The following is a 25747-nucleotide window of genomic DNA, read 5'->3' on the forward strand; positions in this document are numbered from 1 at the left end:
AGCTGGGAAAAGAAAAGAAAAGAAAAATGCTATGTCGGAATTACAACTCAATAACCCGTTATTTTTGACTTACTATCTCGTTTTATCCACTTACTAACCTGTTATTTCAAGATATCTCGTTAGTTAATTTTAATAGCTCCTTATTATCTCTTTATTTTGATTTAATATCTTGTTTTTTTCCAAGTTAATACCTCGTTTTAACTTAATATCACATTATTTCCACTTAATATCTTTTTAACCTACCTACTTTAAATATCTCATTATCTTAATATCTTGTTTTTTTTCTAATTAATATTTCATTGTTTTGACTTAATGTCTTATATCAACGTAATAACCCATTATTTCAGCAGGTCATTATTTAAATTTAATAGCTTATCTCATTATTTTTGACTTAATATCTTGCTTTTTCGAGTTAATATCTAGTTGTTTTGACTTTATTTATCATTATTTCAACTTTCTACCTATTTTATTTACTTAAGAACCTGTTATTTCAAGATCTCAATTATTTTCTAATTAATATCTCGTAGCTTCAACTTAGAATGTTGACTTAATATCTTATATCAACTTAATAACCAATTATTTCAGTGTCTCATTATTTAAATTTAATAGGTTATCTTGTTATTTTAACTTAACATCTTGGGTTTTTTTTTTAGTTAATATGTCACTGTTTTGCCTTATCTCATTCCAGCTTAATGTCTAAGTGTTTTTGTTTCTTAACCTAAAAACCTGTTATTTCAAGATCTCATTATTTTTAACATATCTTGTTTTTTCCAATTATATCTCAGTATGCTGACTTAGTATCTTATATCAACTTCATTGCCCATTATTTCAAAGTCTCATTATTTAAACTTAAAGCTTGTTATTTTGACTTAATTTCTTATCTCAACTTAATAAATGATTTCAAGATATATAATTTCAATTGCAGTTAATAATTACACCAAAGTCTTTAGTCCAAGAGGATAATATTTCAAAAAGTAAATTAAACATATTAACAAACATTTAACAGAAATGTTGGCCCAACCGTTCTTAATCAAAGTCTAAACAATTACAATAAGACACTCCCTTTTATAAGTCACATGAACGTCACACGTGAACAATCACATGACTCAGGTGTGCGTTTTTAGAAAACATAGGAAAGCATATCTTACTTTTAAATAAAATAAATAATAAAAAGTACACGGTTTTATTTTCATCTTAGATTGTTACACACTCTCAATTTACTTTCACATGAATCTTTCGCATGAGTGTGTGGTTTGATTTTTCCGGATGCGATTTCCTCACGTGCCGTCACATGTTGATTTGAATTCACACATGCAACTTCATGTTGTAATGCATCTTATATTATTCACTTGATCACATGTAAACATTATGACCGCATGTGAAATGTATGTGATTTTTGTTTTCATAAGGGCTGTAACCACGCTCTAATATGAGGTGGAGCTCTAATAACAGCTGAAGAAAATAAATTGGCAGTTCGGATCTTTACACGTATCTTAAGTCAGAACAAGAAAAACCGCTCTGAGTAACTAGAACACAATGTGGCCCAGCCCCCCCAAATGTCTCCCCAATTTGGTCACCTGCCAATTCCCACCCAGCAACCTTCTCTCCTGATCGCATAAATGAATGCAAAATAAACACCACAATAATCGGAGGAGCGTGCAATTTTTCCAAAATTACCGTATATTTGGGCTGAGACACGTCATGTGATGTCGTCACAACGTATGCTCCTTCAGCCAAAGCCCTCTTTGACTCACGTGCATCGAACATGAGCTCAGCTACAAGGTCTCATTTACCATTTACAAACATCACTGCGAAAGACCGTGGAAACAATCTTGTGCGATTGCGATTTTGCAAATTTCAAAAAATCGCAGCAAAATCAAGCATTTTTGGCCACAATAATCACAAAAAAAACTGCAAAATCCTGTACAGACTGATTTACCATGCAACAACTGCCAGTCGAGGAGGGTTAAAGCTAACACGTGCTTCCTCTGAGATACGTGAAACCATCCAGCTGCATCACACTCGGAGGAAAGCGCTATCCAACCTCTTCTGCATACACGAGCGCACAGACTCCTACGGTTGCCTAGTATCGCTGTGATTCACAGGAGAGAGAGATTTTGCTCTCTTGGCTTCTGGTCATGGGTGACTGTGGCATCTCTGGATTTCAAACTTTGCCTAACTCATATCACCAACATCCATCAACCTTGAAACAATCCGGATTTCTTCCCGAAACCCTGAACGTGTCCAGCTTGTTCTTTCAGGCACACACAAACAGAAGCCTTATCTGAATTAAGTTATCAAATTTATTAGCAACAGTGAGTTCAAAAAGCACAACAGGTTGGAAGGCTGTTTTGTAGAATTATCTGAAATACGATGGTGCACGTTCAAAAACCAGTGCTATGTAAAAGCCCAAAATGTGTGAGAAACTATTTATCTTGCAGCATATAAATAGAAAAAAGATTACAATAATAATAATAGAAGATATTTTCTTCCGTTTCTTTAAAAAAAAAAAAAGAAGTTATTTCCGTAGCCCTTATATTAGAACCCACACATGAAGTAGTTATACATTTTCATCCCCTCGAGCTTCACAAAGAGTGCTTTTGCATATCCAGTCGTTCCCACACACTTTGAGCTGTGTGATGTAACAGACCGAGTATGTCCAAATCGTGTCTTGAGGATGGTACTGAGCTTAAAACTGGGCTCGATATGTTTTCCCCCCCAAAAGATCCATGCTTCAGCGAATTGACCATTAAGCACTCCAGTATCTCTAATTACCCCTGGTACACTGGTGGATTTGCCTTGGGAAGAGGTTTTAGTGAACACACCCCGAGTTCTTTCAGCTCTCTCATCAAGATCAAAACTTTTTTTTTGGAAAATGCAAAAATTTTGTTTTTTAAAAAAAATACTGTCAGATAAATGGCTTCTCACACACACACCTCAGATGGTCTAAGTCGTTTACAGAGTACTGTAATAAGCACCATCATGAACAAGCTTATTTTGCTGCCATCAAACAGACGTGAACGTCCAGAGAAACCTGCTGCTGCTGCTTGGTGACTGATGTTAGAAAGAAAGGAAAGTGTAGCAAGAATTTTATTCAAATGCTTCATCATTTTAAGTGAGATCATAAAATAGCAGTAGCTCAAAACAGTCTGGAAGAAAAAAAAAAAAACTGTGCAAGTATATATAAACTGTAATAATTTATATTTTAATGATATGGCAGTGTTGATTAATGGCAATCAGGTGTGTTTGTTTGAAGGCCTTCAAGTCATGCGTCGGATGCTTCGGAATTGTGCTGGCACTAAAACGTTAAGGCACCGAATACCTTTTAGTGAAGAAAAAAAAATCAAATAAAAAAGTTTAACCATTTTTGATCATGTTTTAGAGGCATGGAGCTCGCTGTTGATCGGTAAGCAAAATGTTTTGGTCAGAATAGTTCAATATCGACACTATGAACAGCTACAGAGAGATGTACACGGATCGATCATGTGACCTTGTTGCAAAGGAAAAAAAAAGTTAAGAAGGTGCAGTTTATTATTTTCAAATAGTTTCTAGACCCTGTAATAACCCTGTAAGTATAATCAGTGGACTCATTTCAGGCTTGTTCATAACGTTCTGGATCCACTGGATCTCAGCTCGGTGAGGCACACGAAGGAGCTCCATTAACTCCTCCTCTTGTTGCTTCTGCTTAAGGCCAACGTGAGACATAAAAACGGTGACAGTACGGAGTGTATGTGAAATTTTAACGTGAGAAGAAGAAATAGAAAAACATCAGATGAGTAAGTCTTTGCACATTCAAACCACAACCTTTAAAACCAAACATTAATTAAAAAAAAAAAAGCAAACAAGATTTAAGGATTTTTTTTCTTTTTACAAAATTTGACACTCAGCAGGCTAGAACAGCTTTACGTCAGGAAGAACGTGCTCTCTCTCAGTCTTCATAGTATCGGCTGATACTTCCGTCTATAGATTTATCCTACTCCCGTCTCCCATCACAACCGTCATGCCATTCCACAGCTTTCCTGCTGTTTTAGGTATTACTCCAAACTAAAATAAAGGGGAAGAGAAAAAAGAAAAACAACGACATCCACAAGTGTGGTTATTTAGTGTACAACCAATAAAACACTGGATTTACTAAATACTAAACATTATAGCACAGCGCTGTTAAATTCTGGATTCTGACTGGTTCTGGTCAGGCATGGATTAATTTCCTGAGAGTAACTCTGTTTCTATAGTAACGGCTCAGTTGCTGGGACTTAAATAAATAAATAATTAAATAAATAAAATAAGGAAGGAGTCTTTAGTGTCAGCGCTTTATAACAGTCAGGAAGTAGAGAGGAGGAGTTTACGCTTTTTGCAGTTTCTCGGTATAAATGATTAGTTTCCCCAAACGTTAAAATGTAGCTATAAAGGGATAAAAAGTATGATGTGTTGTTCTTTAATACATAAAGAACTGTAACCGTTGGCACACTGCTGTGGTGCAAGAGGAATAAAACACTTCATGACGTGCTGTTCTAGTAAAATAATCAACTTAAGGGTGGTTACAGTGACGTCGCCTGCTTCATCACACCACCCAGGAGTTGATTAGTTTCCTAGAACAGCATGACGGAGCGTGTTTAACTCTTTACTTAAAATTGGAAACAAACTGGATTCAGGGATACTCACTGATGATGATGACAATGATGATTATGAGCACTGCTATCAAAATCGCCCACATCTACAGAAATCACACACACACACACACACACACACACACACACACACACACACACACACACACACACACACGTGTTTTAAAAAAACCCAAAAGAACCAAATGGTTTTGAGTAGTAAGACTCCGAATTCCTTGCCACGGCCATTTACAGAGGAGGAACTTTTACCTTGCAGTTTTTCCACCAATACTTCCTCTTCAGTTTGGCGGCATTGGTCTCGAACTGCGAGGCTCCGGCCTGAAGAGCGTCCGCCCGGTCGTCCAGCTCGGACAGCTTCTGATCTCGCTCCAGGACTTTGTCCACGTTCACCCGCATGATGTCCACCACCTGAGGAACGAGAGACGAAGCTTTACATGCCACCGGAGGCTGAAGAATTTTGCAGCTTTTTAGCCCACTACATGGCCAGGTGCAAGCACTGGATATTGTACTCTGTGCTTTTTTCCATTTATAGTTACATTTCCTGTAACGGAACTTCCTTGAAGCAAGTTAGATCCCGTTTTAGCTTTACGTTATAGCAGCAGTATTCCCTTCACCAGCCTCCATTTTTTCCTCTCTCATGAAGCTGATAAAGAGGGAAGAAGAAAAAAAACAAAAAAAAAACCCCCAAAAAACAGCGTCATGTTTCCGATAAAAGAAAAAACGCAAAAACTCCTTTGTAGTGAAGACTTTTCTGTAGCAGAAAGCACCAACACTGGAGACTCCCTCCATAGACATTAAATAAATGTCTGCATAGAGAATATGTTGAACTAATATCTTCGTTTTGAATGAATAAAGTTTTGTTCTGGTCGCTGGTCAGTGAAATGAAGTACCTCAGAGTAATGTGTAAAGGTTTTTTCAACACTACAAAGCTGAAGTACACAGTGTTTATATTGTGCTCAGTATAACAGTCCGTTATTACAAACGACAGCTATGAGGCACGCGTGTTTAACGTGTTCGAACAGTGTGCTCGGCTCTGGGGTCAAGGGTCAGGTCTATCGACAGGCTGCATGCGGCCGGTTCTTGTAGTACCATGCACGAGTAAGAGATCTGACCTAGATTCAATCAGCATGATGTATTTTTCCTGCTGAAACAAGCAAACTTCTGAAAGTGTTTGAACGCTTCAACGCGTGCACCTCGTTCTTAAACGCTGGAAGTCCCCCTTTCTGAACAGCGACAGAAAGCTTCACAGCCTCACCCTTCCATTACACAACCACAGCATCCTAATAAAACATCCTGGCCAACATGTGCCTAACCCACATGCTCCACTGATCTACAAACCTTCACAGAGCAGGAAGAGAGAGAGAGAGAGAGAGAGAGAGAGAGAGAGAGAGAGAGAGAGGGGGCAACTGAGCGCAACAGGGCGCGGCCTCTTTAAAAACGGCATTAGCTAGAAGGGGGCCCACGCTTCCCTTATATAACCATGGCGACCGGCGATTACATAAGTAGTGGAGATAAGTCCCAGGATGAACTCCACACACACACACACACACACACACACACACACACACACACACACACACACTCACTCACTCACTCACTCACTCACTCACTCACTCACTCACTCACTCACAGCAATCAGGGCATTATGAGAGCTACAAGAGCAGTCGGATGATTGCACGGATTTTTTCAGATTAGCGAGGCACTGGGTTCTCAATTTTGGCAGCTTTTCCAAAAACAAATAAATAAATAAATGAAAACAAAAACCTGGCTGTTAGTTACGGAATTCTTCCCCCTTGGGAGGGAATTCATGCTTGTGCTTTCGTGGGAATAATAAAGATACCGTATACGGAGAATATTTACGGACACGCTGCATGATGTTATGTGATTAAAGTGACGGTAACCGCTGCATCACTGATTATTCTCCTATAAACAGCACCGCACGCTGCATCATTGAGAAATACGTCAAGAAGGGGTCACCCTAATCACGCCCTGGTCTTCCTTAAGACCATTAGTCAGCCATTTTGAAAATACGCATCTTCATACACACAGCGTTTTACAGAGCACGCACGTGTGTGCAAAACACTAAACTTTCTTGGTTAACCCCTAGTACTCCGTTTGTTTTTATCTATAATACATATAAATGCAACTTTTGTTATGTGATAAGATTTCAGTGCAGCTAGCTGAAAAAATAAAATGGAGTATTTCACATCACATGTATTCAAAAGATGATGGCAAATAGTGATGTGATTCTTGAATTCTGGAAGGTAACGTGTAAAATCACGTTTTTTTTGTGTGTTTTTTTTTTAGCTATTCTCTTTTCTCCAGTGAAAGGCCAGACTTCTAAGCGCAACACTGCCCCCTTGCGGATGTTTTTTTAAAAATGACTTTCTCCCAGATCTGTGTACGCAGGAGTGTAAATTTAGCTGCAGGAAAAAGTTCAGTATTGTGGTTTTTTTCCCCCGTACCTCGTCCACCTGAGCCTGGGTCTGCTGCAGCCTCCGGTTGCTTCCTGCAACGCCTGAAGTGCCGGGACCTTCTCCAACGGGAGCAGACCTGCAGGAAAACAACACAGTCTTAAAAACACTCATAAACCTCTGAAAGGTTTTACCAACTGCCTTCTCTGATATATCCAAACGTTTTTAAACCGTACTCAGTAAAACTTTTAATGGTTCAGACTTAATTACTGAAAAACAAACCTCCTTTTTATGATGTCTGATCGTAGGTGTAGTGAGTAACTTGAGCACATAAAAAAAAAATTGTCCATCGAAGGTATAAATATTGGAGAAAACACTTTAATAACAGGTCAGTCAGCTGATGATACGCGAGTCTTTCTTGGAGATGATCCACAGTTAGAGTGCACCCCAGTTATGCTAGCTTGTCTAATCACATTCCTATATTTTCAATTAATAGTACTCATATTCTAGACAAGAAACGTAATAAATTCTCTCATCAAAAACGCTCTCGTCTCAGATCAAGTAATTCTCTCTAAAGCACACCCAAAAATGGAGTATTTATTACCCAAACTCTAATTTAAGTAATTGATGGATTTCTCCTTCAATTGGAAACGTTTTATCCCAAATAAAACTACCTACAAAACACAAACTTTTGTATACCCACTGTGCTCCTTTTGTGAAATGGAAGAAGAATCAATTTTACATGTTTTAAATCAGTGTTCTTTCTCTAAATCTTTTTGGACAGAAATTACCTTTTTTTTTTTTTTATGTTTTAACAAATTGGTGCAGATTACAATTTCTATATTTATATTCTAATTTTGACTATACTTTACTGTGACTTTGTCTTCTAGGTCAATTTCATCTTCACAAAGCCAGAGCAATACAAAATCTAAGCCTAATTTTAGAAATTTATCCTGCTGATGTAAAATCCCTGCTTGTCTCGTTTAATAATACGTCTAAACCTCCGAGCGCCAAGGCGTCCAAAACATAACATTCTTAGGGATGTCACACTGAAAATGTAATTGTTCCGCTGTGATATCTTGTGTGTTGCTTTTGTTTGTAATTGTCCCTTTGTTAGCAGTATGTCCGCATTGTTGTTATTTGTTGTACGGATATGTTTGATGCAATATAATAAAAATGAATAATTGGAGCTACTCTGCCACCATGTGGATGTATCGGTAAACAAAAAGTACTCCACTTACTCCAGTGATTGTAGTGCATATGATGTAAAACAGGGCTGAGAAACGTTACATGGAACACAATAGAACTGTTCCAGTGCGATATTATTATGAAACAGTTACCACAGTAGAGTTAGTGACATCATCGACATCATCATGGCTTTCTCCTTGCAGCCCTGCCATGCACATCATTGTTGTTCATTGTTCTCCTGATTGTGGACTCATGAACATTAGCCAATGTGAGAGCGGACTTTTGTTGCTTAGACGTTACCCTGGGTTCCTTTAAATAAAACAGGGCGCTCTACTCACACCTGATCATCATCCCATTGATTGAAAAAAACCTTACTCTTCAAATTAACTGTTAATCCTAGAAGTTTACATACTTTTTGCCACTGTCACATATGTAATATTGGATCATTTTCCTTAGTTAATCAATGACCAAGTATAATATTTTTGTCTCATTTGTTTAATTTGGTTCTCTTTATATACTTTTAAGACTTGTGTAAAAATCTGATGTTGTTTAGGTCATATTTAAGCATAAATATAGAAAATTCTAAGCCAACAGGCTAAATGAGTGACACGGATCCTTTTCTGAAGGCTCCACCCATCATGCGGTGTTAATTTTATTCATTTGTATTTAAAGAGACCAAAAAGCAGCGAGTTTACAATGATCCTAGCATGAGCTGTTACTATAGAAACGACAGCGTATTAGAACGAGCGTGTTAACAGCTACGCGAAATTAACTACATTAACTAAATTAACTACATTAACTAAATTAAATTCAAAATTTGTGATATCTTTTTAGTAATTTTTTTTAAACAATTAAATTTAAATAATTTTTTAAAAAAAACTCTACAGAAGCAGCTGAGGACGTTAAAATGTTGTGCTTAATCCTTACAATTGTTAAATGTTCAGTATTATAAAAAAGTTTAAAACTTTTTTAAACACAAAAGAAAGATACATTGTAAACATTAAATTGTTTTTTTTCATGCAACAATACGGATTGGTCGGCTGGATCTCATGATAAAAAGTGTGTGTCGTAGAAATGCCTTTGAGAATCACGATACGATATTTCACGTCATATCATTCAGCCCTAATTTATAAAATTATTCTAATAAGTATTTGCAAATTTTTTTTTTTAATAAACATGACAAGCTGGAGAATGAATCACGTGTTACTGCAATCCATTTTATGGCGATTATAACAAACGTATTCAGAGACACACTGCACTTCCAGCAGTCTGAGAAAGCAAACAGCGAGTCTGTGTGATATTCAGCGTCTGGTTTGTTGTGTTCGCTCCGAACGCTCACGTGGTGAGCGATGTGAGGCTCTGACAGATACGCCAGCACCACCAGGACACTACAAACTCTCAGAGGAATGTTAATACAAACACACACACACACACACACACTCTGGATCCTGTTTAACATGCAGACTCTAAAATAATTCTCACATCCATCCCTTATTCAGGATCCTGATTGGTCAGGATGTATTGATTAATCATTAATAATTAATTTAATGACATTTAATTAATAATCAGGTACAAATCACAGGTTTATATTCTATCTAATTCTTAAAATTCTCGTTCCGATAAGTTAGTGTTTCTATAGTAACAACTCACAAAAAAAAAACAACCTTTTTTTATGGAAGGAGTCTCCAGTGTTAGCACTTTGTAACAGTCAGAGGGAAAGCGCTAACTTTAAGACGTCTTCAGGACAGGAGGGGTTTACACTTTGCAGTTTCTCAGTTTCTTGTTTTATTTTCTTATTCACTTCGAGGGAGTGAGAGAGAGAGAGTAACGTAACATAACGTAAGCATCAACAGGAACCAACTTGTTTCATGGAACATTTAAATGTAACTATAAACTTATTATTATTATTTTTTAAGTATTACGTGACGTTCTTGAATAAAAATCTTAATCATTGACAAATTGATGTTAAGTCGCTCTGGATAAGGACGTAAACGTAGTATAAACGAAGTAGAATAATAATAAAACGCTTCAGGATGTGCGGTCACAGTGCTAAACCACCTTGTAGTTGATTATTTTCCTGTAACAGTGCGACATGGCTTGTTTTATAGCTTACGTATACCACAGCGCAGTTGAATCCTCAAATCTGATTGGTCCGTTATTTTCGTATAACAGCACACACGGTTCTGGATGTAATGTGAACGACAGGTTTATATTAATGCACTCGTTCTGATATGCTATCGTTTCTATAGTAATAGCTCACACACATTGAGCCGTATGGCGGTTAATACGTGTCTCACTATCTATGGTGGATGATTAAAAGAGAAAGAAAGAAAAAAAAACCGTTACTACGCAAAATCGATGTGGTGACGCTTTTGGTTAGGAGACGTTTACGCAACGTTTATGGAAGGAGTCTCCAGTGTCGGCGCTTTGTAACAGTCAAAGATTTCCAGGTTCTCTGTAAAATGACAAGATGTGTTTTTGTTTTTTGAGCACGAGAGAGGAATTTTTCAATTTAATTTTTTCGAACCGCAGTCAAGAACTCAATATTCGGAGGCGCTTGCAATGTTTCAAAAATTACGCCACAACGCATCACCACAACACGCATTCAGCCAAATATTCTCCTTCAGATCGAGTTTAAACAGTGAAATTATGTAGACTAAAAGTCAATAAAGTGACTGAAGCTCTCGTGCACTCGCATGGTCGGGAAGTCAACATTTGCATGGATTCACCAGTTTGTTTGTAAGCAAATGAGCGGCCATTTTATGATCTACGCCGCATCATCACATCAGACACACACACGGCGTCGATTATGAGCCATAATAACACCATAATGCTTTAGTGCATTCACAATATAAAAGTATAAATACGTGGGCAACTGTTCAAAATTTACAAAGTATTTATACGTAAATCATAGCTACGCTGTTATTTTCTAAAGCTTGATGGCTCTCGTACCCACTGGGTTCAAGATTTTAATCGAATTTGTTATGACTAGAAAAAATATTTCCAGCTTTTATTAGCCATTATAGTAGATTTATATCTACGATCTAAGCTTATACTCTACCAAATTTAGTCCTTATTTGTTTACGTTGGCAAAAAAAAAAAGAAACAAAAATTCCAGATCAATAATCTGATCTTATCTTAATGTAATATAACTCAAACAAGTCAATCCAAATCTAAAGGTCTTGTATTGGTACAAATTTCAGCTCTTAAATATAAAAATTCAAAAATATTAGGGCAAATATATTCAGTAATGACTCCAATATAAAATTTAGATTATGTTCATGAAATAAATCTGTACTGAAGGTGTGTGTGAGGAATTTATTTGACAGTTGTTTATTATTATTTTTATTATTAAGCTATAACCATGTTAAATTTTAGTTTAACTACATTTAACCTGTAAATATATACCCAGTCTTTTATAATCTGATTAAATGTGTAAAAGCGGATTAGTTCAACAATAGCAAGGAAAACAAATCACAGGCTCGCTTTTTCAGCTGCTCAGATGACAAAGCAAAACATATGTGCTGGTTTTTATTACATTTTATAACTTTAAAAATAAACAGTATTCATGCAGGAAAGGTCTAATCCCACAACGACGTAGCAACATGCAAGGCTAGGCTGTCTAACTAACTAGCTAGCTAGCTGAGCTCCAAACTAAATTGTTTGAAATGCTAAAAGTGTGAAGTTTTGAAATGTGACAGCTGGATTACTCAAACAAAACAAAAAAAGTTAAAAGTGAGAGTTTGAGCGATAAAAACGAATGACAATATCCACAAAACGTTATTTGTTTAGCATTAGCTAGCTAAAGTTGGTTACCTAGCTACACTGAAAGTTTGCTAGCAACTTTACTAGCTAGCTTTAAAAAGTAATATTAGCGTGTTAAAAACACGTCGAATTATCTCTATGATATAACGATATGAGTCAAACTATGATAAAAGAGATTGTGTAGTATTTCAAGATGAATAAATAATAAAGTAATAATTAAATTAAAGGCTAGTTTGCTGTCATGCTAACTTGTTGCGTTAGCTGTCGGCGGAGGCCGTTAGGAAGTTTGGGCGCAGCTTTTTGTTATTGCAGTTTTTGTAGTTTTTCCTCTACATAATAAGACGTTTTTAAAAACATGACACCAAGAGTAAAGAGGTTTTTAAAGAGTGTATAAAAAACTTACATGATTCTTGTAGACAGAAACACGGAGTTGTAACGGTGAGAAAGGGAAAATATAATCAGCGGTTGTGTGAGGAGGAGACTGATCCGGGAGCTGTGTTTAAAGGGCTAGGGACGTCAGGGAAATACCAACACACACGCACGCGCGCACACACAAAGCCACAACACACTTCTCTGTACAGACACTTTCAGTTATCTTGTTTCAAAGAGACATCCTGTTTCATTCAGCTGCCATTTTGTGATATGTGATCTTCATAGATGTATAATGTGTTGATCTGATCTCCTCTACTTCCTCCATCCGCCCCTTAGATGCACGGGTTCCCAACCCTGTTCCTGAAGAACCCTTTGGAGAACCCTCTGTCCTGCACAATGTGTTGATCTGATCTCCTCTACTTCCTCCATCTGCCCCTTAAATGCACGGGTTCCCAACCTTGTTCCTGGAGAACCGTCTGTCTGTTAACCTGTCGCATGTCATATTATGCACAATGTGGTGTTGTGTTCCTGGAGAATATGTTCCTGGAGGACCAGCGCGATGGGAATGTGGAAAGGGAGCACCATAAGACAACTTGTGCATCACAAATGTTAATTCATTCATCTTCAGTAATCGCTTTATCCTTGTCACAACTACCAACCCCACAGGGGCCCTGACGACTGGGTTGAGAACTTACTGTCCATCCATCCATCTTCTATACCGCTTTTATCCTTTTCAGGGTCACGGGGAAACCTGGAGCCTATCCCAGGGAGCATCGGGCACAAGGCGGGGTACATCCTGGACAAGGTGAACTTACTGTCTTAAAAGATATCTATTTGGGTGGAGGCCCTAAGCACAGCAGTAACACTAGAGGGAAGTGTGTATGGTGCTGAGTGTATCAGGTGCATCAGAGACAGCCTCCCCCCACCCCTTCCAAGAAAAAATCTCCAGCCAGCAGCATTACGTGGTCAGAAAATATTCTTTCAGTTCCTTTCTTCTTTCTTTCACTATTAAACTCCACAGTATGACTCCATAGGGGAGGCTATGGAGGCTGAAGAGAGCCACACTCTCCCCTCCTATCCTCACCACCTTCTACAGAGGGACGATGCAGAGCGTCCTGACCAGCTGTCTCACCGTGTGAGACCCTAGACCCCATGGCGGATTGTGAGGACAGCTGAAAAGATAATTGGGGTCTCTCTACTCACCATCGACACCTCATTCAACAACCTCTACATCTGCAAAGCCACAAGTATTGCAGACGACCCTCTCACCCCTCTCACGGACTCTTCACTCTCCTGCCATCTGGCAGTAGGTACAGGAGTATATATATGTGTGCATGTGTGTGTGCGCATGCGCGCATGTGTGTACACACATATATATCCATGTTATGCTGGAATAACGTGCAAAATGTGTACCATTTTTCCATTTTCAGATTTTATTTTACAGCAGAAATTATATAAAGCATTCAGAAAACATTTTCCATGTTTTGAGGGCAATTCAAAATGTTTTGCATGGCTTCAGCAGCTGAGTATTTTTATTTTTTATTTTTAAACATATCCAACAATTCAGTGATGCTCTTACATGCACAATTACAGAAAAATAAATCTCACAATAAGGACAGAAAGAGAGACAGCTGAGGAAATAACAGAACGTGAGGAAAAAAAACTTATCAGAGGAAGAGAAGAAGAGGGATACGAAGCAGGGAATGAGGGAAGAAAGAAGGGAACAAAGAGAGAAAGAGAAACGGGGGGAAAAGAGAGGACTAATACTAGTTTTACATGCAGAGTGTTGATTGCCCGTCACCTTGTAAGAAAGCTGGGCTTATATTCACCTATTTTTTATTTTTATTTTTTTCTTTCTGATCATTTGAAAATGATGAAAACGTGCATTAGGGTTTCGGGAAATATGAAACCAATATCCATAGATCACTGAATGCCCCGACTTTCTTTGCCACTAATTGCATAAGAGGAAGTGAACTAAGCATGTCTTTACTTTTTTTTTCTTTTTTTTCTTTTTTAATTATTATTATTTTTTAATGTTTCTAAATTCTTTTAAACTATAGCACTCTGCTTTAAAGAAACCGAAACTGTTTATTGCTCTGAATTTGTAAATAAGAAGAGTGATGATTGGTTCATTATAGGCCTACTCTACGTTTTGAATAATTAAGGGGTGGGGGGAGCGGGAGGGGGCAGAACAAGCAAATAAATCTCTGTTTTATTGACACGTGAACAGTTCGTAGGTTTGAAAGGTTAACCTGTCGCATGTGTTATTTTTCGTCATTCCTCCGTCTGTATCCGAGCCTTTAGAGAAGTGTGTGACATCAGACATCAGAGCTCAGCACTAAAGCTCAACTACCTCGGACAAGGCTTTGGGGAATTTGTTTCGAGGATGGAGTTGCGTGAACTCTCATCTCACATAGAAACGTGGAATGAATGATCACGTATTTAAAAAAAAAAGTCATGTCTACGTAACGATGTTCAGATTTCCACTGACGTGTCGAACGTTGAGGTATTCTTTCCATTTTTTTGGAAATGTTAAATGAGTGATGTTTAAGCGATGCTCCCTCAGTTAGGTATATGATGACGATGATGATGATGATGATTTGAACTCAGCAGTAATACGAGGCCTACCCTGCTTCCCGGTGATTTGTGGTCAATGCCTTCGTGTCGTATTAATGGAATGGCTTCCTCTTAGACCCAAAGCCCTGACCTGTTCTAAATTTGATCTAAATCTGGACTCTCCCTCCCAGTTTTGGCACCCTGAGTAAAATTACAAAAGGGAGGTTCCCAGACGGTTCCCTAATCTCAAACACTCATTAGTGGTTTACAGCACAACAGGTGGATAATGATTTGGTGGATGAACACGATTTCAGTGTTTTCTCGATCCTAGACGGCATGTTTTCGTGTTTTCCTGATCGAAAACCCTGCGTAATTAGCTGACTGGAGGCCAAACCTAGGACCAGCCATGGGTAAAAAAAAAACAAAAACAAAGACAAAAAACTTCATGAGTGTTACATGAGATGAGGTGATGACTTCCTGAAGTTTGCATGCTCAATTTTGGAAGAACGTTTTTAATGATGAGGAATAGCAACGATAGGAAATAGTTCTCGTCACGCTAATAAAATGAAAGTAATAATAATAATAATAATAATAATAATAATAATAATAATAATAATAATGATAACACGAGTCTTGTTCAATAAACTGTGCCTGCCTTGCAACAAGTGTGATGTGCTGTGATATGAGACGTATATGAAAAGAGTGTGTGGACATGACAGAATGTTTCCTCTTCCCTACTCTACTGTGCTATATGAGTACAGAGATGAACCACAGGCATGCTTAATGTATTATTAGATCCTTTGAAATCTGATTTCTCATGCAAATGTGCCGTGCATGGTCATGTTTCACATCTGTCTGTAGGCTATATGGTTAATGCTCTATTATCTGGCTTGTTGTAAGCATATTAAATGAAATGAAATTAATTTTTTTTTTTTGAAAAACAATGCTGTATGAATGAATCGCTCCAAACGTCCCTGACAAAAACAAATGAAGGAGAGACATGTTTGTGTTTTTTTAGTTTCTATTTTTTTTTTTTTAGGAAATTTCCATATTTTAAGGATGGAGGTTAGAGAGGAAGGGATTTGAAGGGATATCATAACTCTTCGAACAATAAAACCAGTTTTTTAGCCTTGCATAATCCACACATATCAAAACAAAACAAAACAAAACAAAAAAAACACGAGAGGAATCGGTTAACATTGACCGTCACTGTAAGTAATAAACTCCTGAAATCTCAGAAGTTTTTCTCAGAAGATTACGTTTTAGGCACTTTCTACGATAATACTGATATTAAATCTCTGCGATGATGAGGACGATGAAAATGTAAGATCTGATGTTATCGCTTGAAGACTGAAACGGGCGGAGAACAGATATACACCAATATAAGACCTGTGAATGAGCACCATACGTTCTGAGTGTAGCTGCTGGTGTGAGTCAGAAAATGATCCCGTTTCATTGCGAATACTCGGATATTAAATTTGTCTTCGTGTCCGATTCACCCACGACGATCCAGCGTTTTATCCAAAAGCCCTTTGCGTTCTACGTTTGCCGATACGATGTAAAATAAACACATACAAACTCAGAAATGATTTCCTAACCGAGCCATATTACACAGCATGAAAGCTTCATTCGAAGAAAAATAGAATTTATAATGAGATGAGTAAAACAAGGATTTAAAAAATAAATAAATAAATACATGGAAGGCTTGATCAGATGAATCTCTTTACTCATCTGAGGACATGGCGTTCAAACTAATCCGCAATTATTTTCTCTTCCTTCTCGGATTTAGTCAATAATGCATTGATTTAATCACAGAAAAAAATCTGATGAGTCTCATCTTAGATAATATTAATACTCTCAGATCATATAGGACATATCTGTGACTTTGTCGAAGGAGATTCCCTGTTCAAGACTGCCATTTACAAATTCGTCCTGCATGTTCAACGTCTTTCGTGTATCCTCGGCTTCGGTTTCATGTCTATTTCTGTATTTCTGCTGAGACGTGAGATAAGTGAACAGACAGAACTATAGTGAGACCAAAGCATCTCTTCTTCTGGGAATCGTGGAGAGACCTCTACTGTATGACTGTGAGAGTGATGTCATGAATTTAGGTCCTTTTTCTATTCTAGCCTCTGTTATAATCATCTGTTGAGCAGAATAATTCATTAATTAAGAGATATACAGATACCATGGCACTATTGGCAAAAGAAAAAAAATCTTGCTAGCCATTTTTGGGGAGAAAAAAAAGGAAAAGCTTGGAATCATCTAGATTTCTGTGTAAATGGCTCACGCTGCCGCAACTTAATTAAAGCAGTAGTCAAGGTCATTGATGGAAAAGTTTTATAGACCCCATTAGATAGTGTGTAATCAATAATCAACCAGTTATTATTGATACTAATTCCTCTAGTATAGGCTAAGTGTGTTTGACTTATAAATACCCTGCGTTTAATTCCACCACTGAATCTGACTCGGACTGACGTCTGGATCTGGGCTTCTAAAATATACAATACTTCTTTAAAAACCACTCTTTATTTGCTCCTTTGAGTTTTCCAGTGGTGCTTGAAAGTTTGTGAACCCTTTAGAGTTTTCTATATATCTGCATAAATATGACCTAAAACATCAGATTTTTACACAAGTACTAAAAGTAGATAACGAGAACCAAACTACACAAAGGAGACAAAGATATTATGCTTGGTCATTTATTTATTGAGGAAAATGATCCGATATTACATATCTGTGAGAGGCAAAAGTATGTGAATTTTTGCTTTCAGTATCTTGTGTGATCCCCTTGTGCAGCAATATCTGCAGATCAGTCCTGTGCAACGGCTTGGAAGAATTTTAGTCTGTTCCCCCAGAACAGCTTCACCTTTGGGATGTTGGTGGGTTTCCTCACATGAACTGCTTGCTTCAGGTTCCTCCACAACATTTCTACTGGATTAAGATCAGGACTTTGAACTGGCCGTTCCAAAACATTAACTTTATTCTTCTTTAACCGTTCTTTGGTAGAACGACTTGTGTGTTTAGGATCGTTGTCTTGCCGCATGACCCACTTTCTCTTCAGATTTAATTCAGGGAGAGATGTCCTGACATTTTCCTTTAGAATTCACTGGTATTATTCAGAATTCACTGTTCCATCAATGCTGGCGAGTCGTCCTGACCCAGATGCAGTAAAACAGGCCCAAACCATGATACTACCACCATCATGCTTCAGAGATGGGATAAGGTTCTTATGCCGGAATGCAGTGTTTTCCTTTCTCCAAACATAACACTTCTCATTTAAACCAAAAAGTTCTATTTTGATCCCATCTGTCCACAAAACATTTTTAATAGCCTTCTGGCTTGTCCATGTGATCTTTAGCAAACTGCAGACAGGCAGCAATGTTCTTTTGGAGAGCAGTAGTTTTCTCCTTGCAACCCTGCCATGCACACCATTATTGTTCAGTGTTCTCCTGATGGTGGACTCATGAACATTAACATTAGCCAATGTGAGAGAGGACTCTAGTTGCTAAGAAGTTACCCTGGGTTCCTTCGTGATCTTGTGGACTATTACACGTCTTGCTCTTGGAGCGATAAATAAAACAGGGCGCTCACTCACACCCCACTGTCATCCCACTGATTGAAAACACCTGACTCTAATTTCATCTTCAAATTAACTGCTAATCCTAAAAATTTACATACTTTTAACACTCACAGATGATTTTCCTCATTAAATAAATGACCAAGTATAATATTTTTTGTCTTATTTGTTTAATTTGGTTCTCTTTATCTACTTTTAGGACTTGTGTGAAAATCTGTGAAAATCTGATGATGTCTGAGGTCATATTTATGCAGATATTGTATATTATTTATGCAGAGATTTATACTGATATTGTGTGATACAATATCCTTAGTATTCACAAACCCTATTAACATTAGTGTTGTGTTTATTCCAGCTATTCCCTTGGCAGCCGCTTTTTTTTTTTATCCAAATACACTTGGATATAGAGCTGAAAAGTGGAAAGTAAGGGTTACACTTGGTGGATTAGATTCTGATTGTTCTGCCCACAGCCAACCACTGACCCCCCAGCTCCCTCCTTCCCCTTAAACCAGATAATATAGTTTTCTACATTGTAGTAACCCCTTAACACCACCCCTTTTTTGTTGTTTTCTTCTTCTTATATTAGACTCATAAACACAGACTGTAAGTAAAGTCTGGAGATGTTTAACTGTCACCGTCGGGTTCTTTATAGGATGCACACTCATAAAGAGGAAACCAAATATAGGTGTGTATCGGGACTGCGATCCTATGGGACCCAACAAAAAAGTTGAGCGGGTTTTTAAAGAGTGGCCAGATATGAAGCTTTTAGAACGAGTGCATGAAATGTTTAGAGCTTTCAATTATTCATCTTCACTAAGCGCTTTACTCTGGTCAGGGTCACTGTGGTTTAACCGCTTAATTAGTTTAGAGTTTTGAAACAGAACCAATCAGTTGAATAGAAAATAGCACGGGTGGATAAAAAGCAAAAGTAATAACTGCGAGAGAGTGCGGGCATGAGTTAGAATTCCTTCAGGAATGGGAGCTATTCATAAGGTTTCCTCAGATAGTAGTTAGAATTCATTCAGGCCTGGTTGGTATGGTGCAGAATTCCTATGGGAATAGGTGATATTGGTCAGAATTCCTATGGTAATGGGTGGTAATGGCCAGAGTTCCTATGGGAATGGGTGGCACTGGCCAGAATTCCTACGGGAATGAGCAATATTGGCCAGAATTTCTATGGGAACGGGTGGTATTGGCCAGAATTCTTTTAGCAATGGGCGATATTGGTCAGAATTCCTATGGGAATGATTGGTATTGGTCAGAACTCTTTCAGAAGTGGGTGGTATTGGTCAGAATTCCTACATGAATGGGCGGTATTGGCCAAAGTTCTTTAAGAAGCAGGTTGGATTGGTCAGATTTCCTTCCAGAATTCCTAAATTCTCTCTAGTACCAAACAGTACTGACTTTTGTTCATTTTATAGACAGTTAACCAGAACTCTGTGTGTGTGTTTGTGTGTGTGTGTTTTTACAGGACAGGTCAAACCAAAACCTGAATACATACTGACTTTCTACACCAAGAGACACGGCACGTCTACAAGGACGTGTGTAATGTCACGTGTGTTTATTTATACTCCCTTTATTATCACATGATCATGTCACATTTCCGGAGCCATTTATACAGAAATCCAGATGATTCGTAAGGGTATACAAAAAAAATTAAAAATAAATAAAATCTCGTCACTCTATAAACAGGTCGTATCCAAAGATTTTTTTCTCGGGTCTCCACTAACTCTATGTTTTATCATGATTTTGCAAAAAAAGTCATGCTTTACTAAATGTTCTTTATAAGAACATTTCAAATAAAAGGCTCTTATATTGAAACTGAATGAATCTGTTTAGATCATAGCCACTACAGTTTTTTTTCCTTTATATTATGCTCTGTGTCATTATCGTAAGGTTTCATGCACATGGCTCCTTCTTTTGCACCAGATATTTACAGTATTTACAAACAATACAACCGTACATCTCGGGCGCTCAAACAAAACTATACAATATATTTGTTTTTTTTTTGTTGTTTTTTTTTGCTATCTCTTTATCATGTTATTATGTTTTTTTATGAATAAAATAATATATATTATTAAATACAATCCTCTTGTGGTAAGGGTTCTGGCTCGCCGCGTGCCTTTTCTCTCATCTTTGTTATGTACAGGAACCGCGCTTTAGTCAAAAATATGGAGGTTGTTTATAGGGACCCTTTAAAAAGTCTTTAAGACGTCAGTGTTACGGGAATCTCGGAACGAAAAGCATTTAACGACTTGCTGGAACAAACGGCAACAAAGTGAAGCGCTGAAACCTTGTCAGCAAGCACACACACACGCAAACATACAGCAAAAATAGTGTTTCTGTGGCACAATGAGACAACTGTAGAACAAAAAAAACCCCAAAAAGTTAAATAAATCCAGGCAAAAAAAATATAGGAAGCAGAACGCATGTAAAAGAAGAGGTAAACGATGTAAGGCGAAAAAATAAATAACATAAAAAATTTAAAAAGACGTATATTTTGTATGACAGGTCAGAGAAACGATGCTGAGGTTAATTAAACACAAAAAAACCCCACAAAACAGTTCTGTCAGCATGCAGGAGCACTCGGCTCAAATACATGCACTATTTCCGGTTTAAAATTCAGCAAACACAGGACTCACAAAGTCAGGCCAGCGAAAGGTCAAACGTTAAGAAAAGGACTCGTTTAGAAAGTCAAAAAACACACAAACAGTTACTCAACAGAGAGCTCGGCTCTGTCCCAAATTGTGACTTACTCCGAAAACCACAAAAAGTAAGACACTGATATTTCAAACCCAGAATTTCTTTTTTTTTTTTCTTTTAAAACCTAAACCCAGCGTACATTCATGTGCATCCCATCCCTTTTTCACCTGATGAAAGGACGGCCTAGTAAGAAACAAAGAGCTGATATACATCGAGCTGACGGAAAACTCTGCATGCACATGATCAATGAGATGAGACCGTTTTTTTGTTTGTTTTTTTTTGGTTCAAATTGGTTGTTTCCCCCCCTTTCATTCGAAATATAAAAACGGAATAATCATAAGCAGAATCCAGCATGATTACATGAATGCGACGCGTGACTTAATCTTGTCGTCTTTCTCGTCTTACGAGTGCCGTCAGGAAAAAAAAAAGCGTTCAGCTCCACGGCAGTCGTTCCTCGATTTTAAAAAAAAAAGAAAGAAAATATGAAGAGTGCAAAAAATGGCATGAGGATGTCATTGTTTCCCAGATAAAGTCTTTGTTTTTACGCAGAACTCCCCACGTTCCCCGATGGAGAGGAAAAAATACACAACACTGTGGCAGTACCAGGGGCGACAGAATCAGTCATGATGTAACCGTCACAAGTTCGCATGTTCTTAACGTCTTCTCGCTTCTGTTTTTTTGTTGTTTTGTTTTGTTTTGTTTTTCCTTGAATAGTTTTTGCCTTTTGGTAAATTGTTCGTTTTATGTAAAAACAGAAAGAGGAAAAGGGGAACAGTCTGGATTCGGAGGTGGACGTTACATTGTGACGGGGCTCTTTGGCGAGCTCTCATGTTCCTTGGCCCTTTTCAGTTCTCTCACCCTGCAAGAAAGAAAAGATGAAAGACAGGAATGCGGGGTTAGTTTGTGTTTTAGACAGATGCTTCTAAGCGCTTTTCTGCCTGAAATATATATCAGAAGGAGACACACACACACACACACACACACGTCACATACAATGCTGCTGAATTCTGGATTCTGATTGATCTGAAGGTGTTGATTAATCTTCTCTAACAGCGTTTCTGCGCTCGTTCTAACATTTTTTTAAGCATCTTATTGTTTCTATAGTAACAGCTCATTTACTGTGACTTGTATGGGCGGATGTTCCGTATAATCTAAGACTAATAATAAACGGATTGTTGATACGGTTACGGTTTTGTTGAGGAGACGTTTATGGAAGGAAGGAGTCTCCAGTGTCAGCGTTTTGTAAACGTGACAGTTTCTACTATGGGAAAGTCTGCTGAATGAAGGACATTTTCACGGTGACGAGCTGTGTTTTTTTTTGTGTGTGTGTCTTATTAACATCTAGAGAAAGTGAGGGAACGAAATTTTATAGCTGCTTTGTTGTAAGTGATAACAGAAAACTATCATTAATCATAACTATAGATGAATAAGAAGTACGAGGTGTTGTTCTTTAATAAATACATTTTTAAAAAACTGCAATTGTTGGCATCTTGCTGTGGTACAAGAGGAATGAAAGACTCTGGGATGTGCTGGACTTTGGAGTGGGAACAGTAACACTTCGCATCACTGATTACTTTCCTATAACAGCATGACACACAAAGTGTTTTATTCCTTAATTATAAAACTAGCCACACTAAGGCTGTTAATCTGAACACGCAGGAGTAGTAATAATAATCACTTCAGTGAAATGATTCCATGTACTACAGCATTCTTTCTGTGCTCAGGGTCACTACGGGGTTGTGTTGCGTTCCTGTACTTATACCAGGTCGAACCCTAGCTGCGTGTTAGATCGGGGAAAACATGATCGCACGCACTGCTGAAAACTTCAGGACTGGATTTAACCAGCACTCCCACTGATCTAACAGACGCGAAACGAACCGCTCTTTCATCGTTCATATCATTTTGACTAAATAACATCCCACCTTGAGTCTCCCAGCAAGTTAAGACATTTTAAAAAAGAAATACAATACAATCTGACATCATCAAAACACTACATGCAAAATCTTTCCGAACAAATTCAGAATAAAGCGCAATGATGACTTGACGGCTAAAAGAAAAGTTTCACTGCTAATGTGGTTAGTAACTCATCCGACACATGCACAGTACATCATGTCACACAATTTATACGATAACAAGGGAGGTCAGAAGACAAAATGTTAATAAACAGCATAAATAACGTCATCTCTGTATTACTGCAAACATTCTGTTGTATCGTACACACTTCGATAGAATCATAAAAACAAACTGCTGACATTCGTACCCCGACCCCTCAATGAAGCTTTTTAAAAATATACATTTTTTATTAAACTCAAGGCAAGTAGAGTATAAGAAACAGGCAGCCAGGCATTCAAGAGCTAAACCCTTCCTTAAAGGAAGTGATGTAATTTACAGCATGCCCCGTAAGAAGCAAGGCCTCCTCTGGCCAGCATGCAATGCCATCCACACTATCCAGCAGTCCATCAGTCCATAGTGCTCTCAGAAAGCATCCTCATGACAAGAGAGATGGAGGAGAAATGAAGCGAGTGACTGGGGGGAGGGGGGGGGGTGTAGTTGGGTTGGGGGGATTTGGGATTAGCGTTTGCTGTAAATATCTGTCATCTGATCGTTTGTTACAACGATCGTCCCCTCTCTCTCATTCAGAGGCTCAAATCCATGGAGGCTCCAAGTTGGCCATCATGCAAGCAGGCATAAAGCGAAAGAGATAGACAGACAGATGGAGAGCGAGAGAGAGAGAGAGACAGAGAGAGTGAGAGAGAGAGCGAGAGAGAGAGAGAGAAAAGGACAGGAAGACTCAAGACAGATTAAGAATTTAGGAAAACAAAGAGCAGGATATAGGAGGAGAGAAGGTTGGATAAAACAGGACGTCAGAGGGGGACAGGCTGATTTTGCCGAGGCTGCACTCACCCGTTTGAACAGTCTATGGTCCATCAAGGGGCTTTGCGTAGACAGCAAAACAACACCACATAGCTATTAGCACATACTGAGGGTCAGGTGGGGTTTGGGGGGGAGGAGAGAGGCCATAAAACGGGGTGCAGGGTGATCCATGAGTCAATTAACATTTCCTGTCTGCTATTTGAACCTGATATTTAAGAGCGTAACTAGGTTGTTTTTGTTTTTTTTAATTCTTTGCTAAATTTTCTTTTGTGTAAGTAAATTCTTTATGTAGCATCAAACTGAGTTGGAGATTAAGACTAAGATTAACACTGTAAAATCGTGTTTGACTATGTGCTTTGTGTTGATTTGTTAGGAGATTAATCAGCGCTGTGACTTACCTATGGCGACATCGGAGCAGAAATCGCATTATTTTTCTGGCGGCCTGGTCCTGCCTCTTGGTGAGCAGACCACTTCTGAAACAGAGTATTAAAGAAGAAGAAGAAGAAGAAGAAGAAGAAGCAGAAGAAGAAGAAGCTTTTATTTGTCACATATACTTTACAGCACGGTGAAATTCTTTTCTTTGCATATCCCAGCTTGTTAGGAAGTCGTGGTCAGAGCACAGGGTCAGCCGTGATATGGCGCCCCTGGAGCAGAGAGAGTTAAGGGTGTTGCTTGGTGGTGCTGGGGTTTGAATACCCCACCTTCTGATCAGTAACCCAGAGCATGGATTCATTCACAATATTTTTTGTTATTCCTGATTAAAGGTGGATTATAGTGTATATTACAAGTTTTGGAAGCCCTGGAGTTTCTTCTGAAACACGAGGCATGCTGTTGAAGGAAATTAATCAACAGTGATTATTTTCTAACAAAATCAAGCCTTAAAGCAATCTGCCAACAACTGCAGTTTTTTTACTAACCAAAGAATGACACGTCTCATATAGAACATCAGAATCCAACAACGCTGGTATAATGACATTTTAATCATCATCATTATTATTATTATTATTATTATTATTATCACTAAGATTTTAGGCTTTTCTGATTATTTGTCTCAAAATTATTATTTTTTTGTTATACAGAATTACTTATACAGAATTTATCGCTTAGATAAATTTAGAATTTATCGGTTAGATGTCAGCTTACAGCTTCCAACACTCATGAAACAATGAAAAGGGTTCTCAAAAAAAAAATGCTTAATAATATATTAACAGATTCATTTGTACTATTATTGTGCCTTTTTAAACAGTTTGTTTCAATATTTGTTGTAAAACATTGGAAAAATTTTTCAAAATGTTCAAATTAGTGGGACTGAACCGGACCTTAGTACCTAGTACTGTACTTTCCTCTTTCCCATTTCCTCCCTAAATTAGTCTTGGCCAGTTCCCATCCACTAGTCAGCTCTCCCCTGTCATACGACGGAGGTTGTAGTTCTTCCTAAGAGAGATGTGAAGCCAGTCATCTTTTCAACTTGCTCTTGCTGTATCAAAGGGCAGCGTAACACACTCAGAGGAAAGCGCTATCTACCCCCTTCCACATACATGAGCCTCACAGGTGCAAATGATTGGCTAGCGCCACTGTGATTGAGAGGGGAGAGACCATATGCCCCTCACACCCAGAAAGCCGGGCCAATTTTGCTGTCCTGGAATGGACTCACGATCTCTGGACGATAG

General features: G+C 38.1%; 2 protein-coding genes across 2 annotated transcripts in view; both read right to left on the bottom strand.

Annotated features, from left to right (window-relative positions):
• Nucleotides 1–2503: 2503 nt before the first annotated feature.
• On the bottom strand, nucleotides 2504–12576 carry vamp3 (vesicle-associated membrane protein 3 (cellubrevin)). Its single transcript, XM_053652692.1, has 5 exons — nucleotides 12399–12576; nucleotides 7094–7181; nucleotides 4878–5036; nucleotides 4663–4714; nucleotides 2504–4044 (listed from the first exon to the last, which is right to left on the bottom strand). Coding segments are annotated over exons 1-5 (318 nt in total). The 5' UTR covers nucleotides 12401–12576; the 3' UTR covers nucleotides 2504–4027.
• Nucleotides 12577–19190: 6614 nt separating this feature from the next.
• LOC128624869 (calmodulin-binding transcription activator 1-like) overlaps nucleotides 19191–25747 on the bottom strand; it is a 254009-nt gene continuing 247452 nt past the window's right edge. The window contains exons 22-24 of the mRNA XM_053652693.1: nucleotides 24476–24550; nucleotides 24108–24138; nucleotides 19191–22062 (exon numbers count right to left, since the gene is read on the bottom strand). Coding sequence (XP_053508668.1) covers nucleotides 22030–22062; nucleotides 24108–24138; nucleotides 24476–24550 — 139 coding nt within the window. The 3' untranslated portion in view covers nucleotides 19191–22029. The remainder of the gene's footprint in view (nucleotides 22063–24107; nucleotides 24139–24475; nucleotides 24551–25747) is intronic.

The sequence above is a fragment of the Ictalurus furcatus genome, chromosome 21 (assembly GCF_023375685.1).
Source record: "Ictalurus furcatus strain D&B chromosome 21, Billie_1.0, whole genome shotgun sequence".
Lineage (NCBI taxonomy): Eukaryota > Metazoa > Chordata > Actinopteri > Siluriformes > Ictaluridae > Ictalurus > Ictalurus furcatus.

What these genes read in the sequence shown, in the direction of transcription:
- vamp3 (XM_053652692.1), bottom strand. An exon ending in CCCAGGCTCAGGTGGACGAG is followed by an intron (nt 5,037 to 7,093) that starts GTACGGGGGAAA and finishes CTCGTTCCTCAG; the next exon opens with GTGGTGGACATCATGCGGGT. An exon ending in ATTGGTGGAAAAACTGCAAG is followed by an intron (nt 4,715 to 4,877) that starts GTAAAAGTTCCT and finishes TGATTTCTGTAG; the next exon opens with ATGTGGGCGATTTTGATAGC.